Source organism: Gadus chalcogrammus, chromosome 21, assembly GCF_026213295.1.
Source record: "Gadus chalcogrammus isolate NIFS_2021 chromosome 21, NIFS_Gcha_1.0, whole genome shotgun sequence".
Classification (NCBI taxonomy): Eukaryota; Metazoa; Chordata; class Actinopteri; order Gadiformes; family Gadidae; genus Gadus; species Gadus chalcogrammus.
The window spans coordinates 1,467,507-1,477,506 of NC_079432.1; the positions used below are offsets into that span (position 1 = coordinate 1,467,507).

Consider the following 10,000-nt stretch of genomic DNA (forward strand, 5'->3'; position numbering starts at 1 on the left):
TGAGACGATACAGGTTAACAGAGCTCTGGGCTCTCCCTTCAACAAACACTGTCTCTGTCTTCCTCTCTCTGCCTCTTTCTCTCTCCGTCTGTCTCCCTGTCTGTCTCTCTCGTCGGTCTCTCTGTCGGTCTCTCTCTGTCTGTCTGTCTGTCTGTCTGTCTGTCTGTCTGTCTGTCTGTCTGTCTGTCTGTCTGTCTGTCTGTCTGTCTGTCTGTCTGTCTGTCTGTCTGTCTGTCTGTCTGTCTGTCTGTCTGTCTGTCTGTCTGTCTGTCTGTCTGTCTGTCTGTCTGTCTGTCTGTCTGTCTGTCTGTCTGTCTGTCTGTCTGTCTGTCTGTCTGTCTGTCTGTCTGTCTGTCTGTCTGTCTGTCTGTCTGTCTGTCTGTCTGTCTGTCTGTCTGTCTGTCTGTCTGTCTGTCTGTCTGTCTGTCTGTCTGTCTGTCTGTCTGTCTGTCTGTCTGTCTGTCTGTCTGTCTGTCTGTCTGTCTGTCTGTCTGTCTGTCTGTCTGTCTGTCTGTCTGTCTGTCTGTCTGTCTGTCTGTCTGTCTGTCTGTCTGTCTGTCTGTCTGTCTGTCTGTCTGTCTGTCTGTCTGTCTGTCTGTCTGTCTGTCTGTCTGTCTGTCTGTCTGTCTGTCTGTCTGTCTGTCTGTCTGTCTGTCTGTATCTCTCTCTCTCTCTCTCTCTCTCTCTCTCTCTCTCTCTCTCTCTCTCTCTCTCTCTCTCTCTCTCTCTTCCTCTCTCTCTCTCTCTCTCTCTCTCTCTCTCTCTCTCTCTCTCTCTCTCTCTCTCTCTCTCTCTCTCTCCGTGTGTATCTGTCTCTCTGTGCGTATCTGTCTGCCTCTCCCCGTCTCCCTGTCTCTCTCTCTCTCCCTGTCTCTTTCCCTCTCTCCTTCTCTCTTTGTCTCATGCGATGCTCACTCTCTCGTATATGTACCTTTCTCTCTTCTCTTCTCTGACTGCCGGTCTATGTTTTTTTAATGATATATTATATGAATATCACCGTAGGCTTTCAGCGCATCAAAATTCATGATTCTCTTTCTCTGTGACTCCCCGTGTCTCGCGCTCTCCATTCTATTCAGAGGACCTATATTAGCCTGCAGGGAAACACTGACTCTACAGCAGGGAAACACTGACTCTACAGCAGGGAAACACTGACTCCACAGCAGGGAAACACTGACTCTACAGCAGGGAAACTCTGACTTTACAGCAGGGAAACACTGACTCTACAGCAGGGAAACACTGACTCTACAGCAGGGAAACACTGACTCCACAGCAGGGAAACACTGACTCCACAGCAGGGAAACACTGACTCTACAGCAGGGAAACACTGACTCTACAGCAGGGAAACACTGACTCTACAGCAGGGAAACACTGACTCTACAGCAGGGAAACACTGACTCTACAGCAGGGAAACACTGACTCTACAGCAGGGAAACACTGACTCTACAGCAGGGAAACACTGACTCTACAGCAGGGAAACACTGACTCCACAGCAGGGAAACACTGACTCTACAGCAGGGAAACACTGACTCTACAGCAGGGAAACACTGACTCTACAGCAGGGAAACACTGACTCTACAGCAGGGAAACACTGACTCTACAGCAGGGAAACACTGACTCTACAGCAGGGAAACACTGACTCTACAGCAGGGAAACACTGACTCCACAGCAGGGAAACAATGACTCCACAGCAGGGAAACACTGACTCTACAGCAGGGAAACACTGACTCTACAGCAGGGAAACACTGACTCCACAGCAGGGAAACACTGACTCTACAGCAGGGAAACACTGACTCCACAGCAGGGAAAGAATTCAACAAAGGGAGGATTGACGGAACAATAATGCCTGCATCTCTCCCTCCCCCCAGTGAAGAACAAGATGGTATACCGGGCCAAGGCCTGCATCATCATGCAGAAGACGATCCGTATGTGGCTCTGCCGGAGGAAACACAAACCACGGTAGGGCGACTTTCCTCTCCTCTCCTCCCTCTCTCCTATCTCCTCATCTCCTCTCCTTATCTGTTATTATATCTTCTCATCTCCATCCGTCATCTCTGCCTCCATCTCCCTCCACCCACTGAACCTCTCTCTTTAATATCCTCCTCATCCCTCGATCAACCCCTCCTTCATCACCATCACCCTCCTCTTCATCAACCCAGACCACATCACATTTAACAGCCCGTGTGTGTGTGTGTGTGTGTGTGTGTGTGTGTGTGTGTGTGTGTGTGTGTGTGTGTGTGTGTGTGTGTGTGTGTGTGTGTGTGTGTGTGTGTGTGTGTGTGTGTGTGTGTGTGTATCTCTGTATCTGCCTGCCTGTATGTGTGTGTATGTGTCTCTGCGTGTTTGTGTGTGTCTCTTCGTGTGTGTGTGTGTCTCTTTGTGTATGTGTGTGTGTCTCTTCGTGTGTGTGTGTGTCTCTTTGTGTGTGTGTGTGTGTCTCTGCGTGTGTGTGTGTGTGTCTCTGCGTGTGTGTGTGTGCGCGTGTGTGTCTCTTTGTGTGTGTGTCTCTTCGTCTGTGTGTGTGTGTGTCTCTTCGTCTGTGTGTGTGTCTCTTCGCCTGTGTGTGTGTCTCACTTCGACTGTGTGTGTCTCTTTGTCTGTGTGTCTGTGTGTGTGTGTGTGTGTGTGTCTCTTTGTCTGTGAGTGTGTGTGTGTGTGTGTGTGTCTCTTCGCCTGTGTGTGTGTGTGTCTGTGTGTGTGTGTCTCGTCGTCTGTGTGTGTGTGTGTGTCTCTTCGTCTGTGTGTGTGTGTGTGTGTGTATGTCTCTTTGTCTGTGTGTGTGTGTGTGTGTGTGTGTGTGTGTGTGTGTCTCTTCGCCTGTGTGTGTGTGTGTGTGTGTGTGTGTGTGTGTCTCGTCGTCTGTGTGTGTGTGTCTCTTCGTCTGTGTGTGTGTGTGTGTATGTCTCTTTGTCTGTGTGTGTGTGTGTGTGTGTGTGTGTGTGTGTGTGTGTGTGTGTGTGTCTCCCTCTCTGCGTGCGTGTGCTCAGCATCGACGGTCTGGTGAAGGTGCGCAGCCTGAAGACCAGGATGTCTCGCTTCACGGAGGTGGTGGGCGGGCTGAAGGAGGGCCAGCAGGAGATGAGCCGGCAGGTCCTGGAGCTGGAGGCCTCCATCGACCTGCTGATGGCCAAGATCAAGGTACGCGCACACACACACACACACGCACACGTCACATGACCCAGGACTGGTTCATGTGACCCAGTCCTGGGTTAGGGTTACCCTAACCCTAACCCTAACCCTGTCTGAATACAGCCGCCCCCAGGGCGGCTGTATTCAGACTCTGTTCAGCGACGTGGAGCGTCGACCCACGCCCTGGCTAGCTGTTAGTCCTCCTCTTAACGGACCCTCTCTTCGTCTCCGCCGTGGATAAAACATGGGTCCATAAAAGACGGACGGACGGCCCACCAGCACTCGGGACAGAACGGCTGAAGGATCAGTCGTGTGTTGGTGGAGTCGACGCCATCTCTGACCAAACGACCCCCCAACGACCCCCCCTCTGACCAAACGACCCCCCAAACGACCCCCCCTCTGACCAAACGACCCCCCGTCCGGAGGCAGCGTGTTCTTCTCGAGTCCCGCCTCCTCTCCAGATCCATTTCCCCCCCCCCCCCAAACCCCCTGCCTTCAAAGCACTGTTCCAACCCCCCGCCCCCCCGGCCCCCCACAGAGACGGGCTGCAGAGTCGCACCACGCTGACGGGGAAACACTTAGCGCCGTGTGAGAGTCTGCTTCCACCCCCCAGCGTCGCGCCACAGCCCTCCCTCCACGCCCTCCTGATGAGCGGATGGTTCTGTTGCCACTCGACGAGACAGAACACTTTGAAACACTCTGACGCTACTTTGTTAAATTTGCAAATCCCTATTTTGTTGGTCCATGTGACCCCTTTAAATCCCTGATGGTCCTCGAAACCCAATTTAGAGCGAGAGAGAGAGAGAGAGAGGGAGAGAGTGAGGAGAGAGAGAGAGAGAGAGAGAGAGAGAGAGAGAGAGAGAGAGAGAGGGAGGGATAAAGAGAGAGAGAGAGAGAGAGAGAGGGAGGTAGAGGGAGAGGGAGAGAGGGAGAGAGAGAGAGAAGGAGAGAGAGGGAGGGAGAGAGAGAGAGAGAGGGAGGGATAGAGAGAGAGAGATGGAGGGAGAGAGAATACATAACACAATACTTGACCGGGCTGCGTTGCCTTCTTCTGTCACCGGATGGGAAAGAAAACATCCAGCAGATGAATATTTATCTTTAGGGCCGCTGCCAGACCCTCTCCTCCACAGTACTTACTATATATAATATATAGAAACACAGATGCCTGCGCCATACTGCCTCCCAGCAGCGCTGACCCGGTCACCGAGACGGGCTGAGAGGCCAACCAGAGGCTCTCACACAGAGGACAGACGTCTGCACGCTGGGGGACTCTGACCAGAGTACAGACGTCTGTACGCTGGGGGACTCTGACCAGAGGACAGACGTCTGTACGCTGGGGGACTCTCAGGGAGGACAGACATCTGTACACTGGGGGCCTCTCAGGGAGGACAGACATCTGTACACTGGGGGCCTCTCAGGGAGGACAGACATCTGTACGCTGGGGGACTCTGACCAGAGGACAGACGTCTGCACGCTGGGGGACTCTGACCAGAGGACAGACGTCTGTACGCTGGGGGACTCTCAGGGAGGACAGACGTCTGTACACTGGGGGACTCTGACCAGAGGACAGACGTCTGTACGCTGGGGGACTCTGACCAGAGTACAGACGTCTGTACGCTGGGGGACTCTGACCAGAGTACAGACGTCTGTACGCTGGGGGACTCTGACCAGAGGACAGACATCTGTACACTGTGAACCTGTCAGGGAGGACAGACATCTGTACGCTGGGGGACTCTGACCAGAGGACAGACGTCTGTACACTGGGGGACTCTGACCAGAGGACAGACGTCTGTACGCTGGGGGACTCTGACCAGAGGACAGACGTCTGTACACTGGGGGACTGACCAGAGGACAGACGTCTGTACGCTGGGGGACTCTGACCAGAGGACAGACGTCTGTACGCTGGGGGACTCTGACCAGAGGACAGACGTCTCTACGCTGGGGGACTCTGACCAGAGGACAGACGTCTGCACGCTGGGGGCCTCGGTCGCAGAGAGCTACTGTAACACGGTCATGAACCCCAGCTCCACACTGTTTCCCAAAGTGAAGGCTGCAACCTTGCTGGAACACTTCCTTGCGTGTCGCGTCCTATGGACATGAGGGAGAGTGCTGGCTAGAGTGCTGCCGAGCGTTTCTAGAGTTCAGAGTTTGGAACGACTTGCTAGTGTGGAAGCGCTTCTTTCCTCTCATTAATACTGCTGATAAATATTTCAATGTTTTAATTGTTGAAATTGTTACCAGCTACATAGGTGGTTACCTACATATTAAAACAAATCAATCCATGCAAAATATAGCCTATCATTACGTTGCAAAAACGTTAGAATTTTTTTGCAATCACATGATTAATCTATAAAAAGCAATACGGCACAAAATATTTCTGAAAACGTTCAAAAACTTCACTTGTGTAGAGCAATGTGTATTGCTTTCCAGAAGCAATTTGTAAATACCCCGCGTAGTCTGTGAACGCAAAGGATTGTGGGTATTTTGGCTCGTTGAGGATCCATCGATGCATCCTTGAAAAATCTCTGAATTCTCCAAAATAAAGGACGCGAAAAGGGCGGGAGTTTCCGCGTGTCCTCAACATTGGAACGGTGCTTGTGGGCGTTCAATGACGTAGCGCCCTTAAATGGGCGGCCGTTGTGCATGCTTCCTTCACTTTGGGAAACATTCACGGACAGGATGAGATACAGAAGGACATGGAGGAGGGGGTGGTGGTTCACACCTTCAGGTGAAATGGTTGGTCAAACCTTCAGGTGAAGTGGTTATTCACATCTCCAGGTGAAATGGTTATTCACACCTTCATGTGAAGTGGTTATTCACACCTCCAGGTGAAATGGTTATTCACACCTTCATGTGAAGTAGTTATTCATACCTTCATGTGAAGTGGTTATTCATACCTCCAGGTGAAGTGGTTATTCACCCCTTCATGTGAAGTGGTTATTCACACCTTCATGTGAAGTGGTTATTCACACCTCCAGGTCAAGTGGTTATTCACACCTCCAGGTCAAGTGGTTATTCACACCTCCAGGTGAAGTGGTTATTCACACCTCCAGGTCAAGTGGTTATTCACACCTCCAGGTGAAGTGGTTATTCATACCTCCAGGTGAAGTGGTTATTCACACCTTCATGTGAAGTGGTTATTCATACCTCCAGGTGAAGTGGTTATTCACACCTCCAGGTGAAGTGGTTATTCACACCTCCAGGTGAAGTGGTTATTCATACCTCCAGGTGAAGTGGTTATTCACACCTTCATGTGAAGTGGTTATTCATACCTCCAGGTGAAGTGGTTATTCACACCTCCAGGTGAAGTGGTTATTCACACCTCCAGGTGAAGTGGTTATTCACACCTTTAGGTGAAGTGGTTATTCACACCTTTAGGTGAAGTGGTTATTCACAACTCCAGTTGCAGGAGGGGTGGGTTCTAATGTGAATACATTCAGGATAAGACATGCAGTCTCAGCTTAACCAAAGCTTGGTAGAGAGGCGCTCCCCCGGTGTCTGAACACTGTGAATACCGTCTCTCTCACCACCTGTCCGTCTCCATCGAGGCAGTCTGCTCTCGTCTGGATAAACGCTCCTCAGCCCGCCGGCTTGATCAAGTCAGATGAAAGAGTCCCACAGCCTCAGCCATCCATCACAACTACCCGGGCTCATAAACACATCAGAGGCCCCACCTCTCCCACCAACACCTCCTGGACTGACATGTGCGGTGGTTATCTGGAGCCTAGAAGGCTCTGTGCTGACGCACTTCCCTCACGCATCCCTCAGATGTTCCATGCTGTCGTTTAGCGGACTCCTCGTCCCCGGGGGGAATTGAGATCCTGATCATATAGGAGCAAGTCTAAGGATGCCTTCGGGTTGGACTGCAGACACGGGATTGAACCCAGAACCTTTCATCTGGGAGGAGAACGAACACTACCACGCTCCCTGCGGTCTGCTGCCCCCGCAGATGTAACAATAAACAATAAATATTTATTTATCTATGTTTCTGTTCACCTCGTGTCGGGACTCCCACAGCTACTCTGTACTGGCTGATTGTTGGAGTCATGGTCACTCTGTCCGCGGCCGTTTCTCCCGTAGCTCCTCCGGTTCTTTGTCCTCAGCCTCCCTTTATGAGGAACTCTTTGTCAGATCGTCGGCTGATGGTCTGCAGCCCACAGACCCCACGCAGAGGAGCTGTGTGTCAGCTCACCTCACACAGGACCCCGGTCTATTGTGTGCTTTGGCCTTTAGCGTCCCCGTATATGAGGAAGCCTCCCCCCTCCAGCCTCCCCCCGGGCTCACCTCCCCCTCTCTCCCCCGCAGAGCACCATGATGTCCCGTCTGGACATCGACCACGAGCACCAGGCCCTGGTGGGGCGCTCTGAGAAGCTGCTGACCGCCATGCAGAACAAGAAGAAGGAGGAGGAGGAGCGCGAGCGGCTGAAGCGCATCCAGGAGGACATGGACCGCGAGCGGCAGCGGAGGGAGGAGGAGGAACAGCGCCGCCGGCAGGACGACGACGACCGCAGACTGTGAGTGATCGGGGTGGTTTATGGGGACGTCTTTAAGTTAGCGCTGTGTGTATGAGGACGTCTTTAAGTTAGCGCTGTGTATGAGGACGTCTTTAAGATAGTGTTGTGTGTATGAGGACGTCTTTAAGATAGTGTTGTGTGTATGAGGACGTCTTTAAGATAGTGTTGTGTGTATGAGGACGTCTTTAAGATAGTGTTGTGTGTATGAGGACGTTTTTAAATTAGTGTTGCGTTCAGGGTTGTTTATGGGGACATCTTTAAGTGTTATGTGTATGAGGATGTCTTTAAGTTAGTGTTGTGTTTATGAGGACTTCTTTAAGTTAGTGTTGAGTTCATGCTGGTTTATGAGGACGTCTTTGAGTTACTGTTGTATTTATGGGGACATCTTTAAGTGAGTGTTGTGTGTATGAGGACGTCTTTAAATGAGTGTTGTGTTCAGGGTTGTTTATGGGGACTTCTTTAAGTGTTATGTGTATGAGGATGTCTTTAAGTTAATGTTGTGTGTATGAGGACGTCTTTAAGTTAGTGTTGTGTGCATGAGGACGTCTTTTTAAGTTAGTGTTGTGTGTATGAGGACGTCTTTAAGTTAGTGTTGTGTGTATGAGGACGTCTTTAGGTTAGTGTTGTGTGTATGAGGACGTCTTTAAGTTAGCGCTCTGTGTATGAGGACGTCTTTAAGTTAGCGCTCTGTGTATGAGGACGTCTTTAAGTTAGCGCTCTGTGTATGAGGACGTCTTTAAGTTAGCGCTCTGTGTATGAGGACGTCTTTAAGTTAGTGTTGTGTGTATGAGGACGTCTTTAAGTTAGGGTTGTGTTATGGGGACGTCTTTAAGTTAGTGTTGTGTGTATGAGGACGTCTTTAAGTTAGGGTTGTGTTATGGGGACGTCTTTAAGTTAGTGGGTTGGTCATGGTGGTTTATGGGGACACCTTTAAGTTAGTGTTGTGTCCAGGGTGATTTATGGGTACGGTTTAAGGTAAGTGTTGCGTTCAGGGTGGTTTATGGGGAAGTCTTTACATTAGTGTTGTGTTCATGGTGGTTTATGAGGACGTCTTTGAGCAAAACTGATCTATTTGGGTTGTCTTGGAGTTAGTGGTTAGTGTTTCTTGGGTTCATTTGGTGGTTGATGAGGATTTCTTTAAGAATAATCAGTCTTATTTTGTTGTCTTGTTGATAGAGGTCAGGATTGGGCTGTGTTCATGTTGATTTATAAGTACCTCTTTAAGAATAATCTATCTTATTGTGCTGCCAGCAAGGAAAATGGAACTGTTGTGTTGGGTTCATGTTGATTTATTAGAACTTCTTTAAGAAGAATGTCTTATTGTGCTGCCTTTGAGATAAAGATTAGCATTGGGTTCATGTTGATTTATAACACTTCTTTAAGAAGAATCTGTCTTATTGTGCTACCCTCAAGGTTAGGTGGAAAAAACAGCACTCTAAAACATAATATTACTGCCTATAACTAAAATAATATATAAATGTAGAACCTATAAAAAACGCTGAAGTGTATACAGCTATATGTGTGTCTGTATATGTATATATATGTGTGTGTGTATGTATGTATGTTTGTATATGTATATATATAAATATATATTGCAGAGAAAGACAGATTTATTTATGACCTGAGATAAACAGAAGAGAAGTCATGAATATGCATCGCAAAAGAGATTTTTCTTTTCCTTTTCCAGGTACAGAGTTGAGTTGAGGACATGGTTTAAATAGGGCTTTATCACTAAGCACCAGCCAGTATGTTACTGGTCCTATCTTTGTTCAGCACGTCGTTCCCTCTGAACCCCTGCGTGGTAGCCTTTCTCTGGGTGCCTCTCAACTGGTGGGGTGAACCAGGGCACCGATAAACGCTCCGCACAGACTTAATGACGTGATCCCGTTTTAACAGGTCAGGTTAATGCTTAGCAAACGGGCTGTACACCACGAGGTCCTCGTTAACCGTGACAACCTCATAAACCCAGCAGAGACCTGTCTGACCACTGTGACCCATCGCTGCTCTTTAGTACAGACCCTCCCCCTGACAGCAGCAGGGTCTGGACCACCGGAGCACAGCGGTCAGACGGCGGAGGTGACAGCGTGAAGATGGTCATAGTTGTTGATGTAGTTAAGCATTTAAGGGATGAGTCAGAATCATAAACAGGTGGTGTTTTCTGAACACGGAGATCTAGAAGGCGTTCATCAGCGAGGTGGAAGTGTTGCTTGTGTACATATCGAACACCAACATACCAGGCATGGCTGAACAAGTAACACACACAGTAGCACGAACCTCGAGCGGGGTCGGAATAAAGTGCTCGTTCTTCTTCACGAAGTGAAAGAACCTGGTTCGATCCCGTTAGACCACTGGCAGAAGTG

The 10,000-nt window shown here is 49.7% G+C and overlaps 1 protein-coding gene across 3 annotated transcripts in view; it reads left to right on the forward strand.

The window, feature by feature from the left end:
* The first annotated feature begins 1,846 nt into the window (after window positions 1-1,846).
* LOC130374752 (unconventional myosin-VI-like) overlaps window positions 1,847-10,000 on the forward strand; it is a 30,578-nt gene continuing 22,424 nt past the window's right edge. For all 3 annotated transcript variants that reach the window (XM_056581693.1, XM_056581694.1, XM_056581696.1), the window contains exons 1-3: window positions 1,847-1,956; window positions 2,985-3,135; window positions 7,432-7,640. In XM_056581693.1, the coding sequence (XP_056437668.1) occupies window positions 1,877-1,956; window positions 2,985-3,135; window positions 7,432-7,640 (440 nt within the window). In that variant the 5' untranslated portion in view covers window positions 1,847-1,876. The remainder of the gene's footprint in view (window positions 1,957-2,984; window positions 3,136-7,431; window positions 7,641-10,000) is intronic.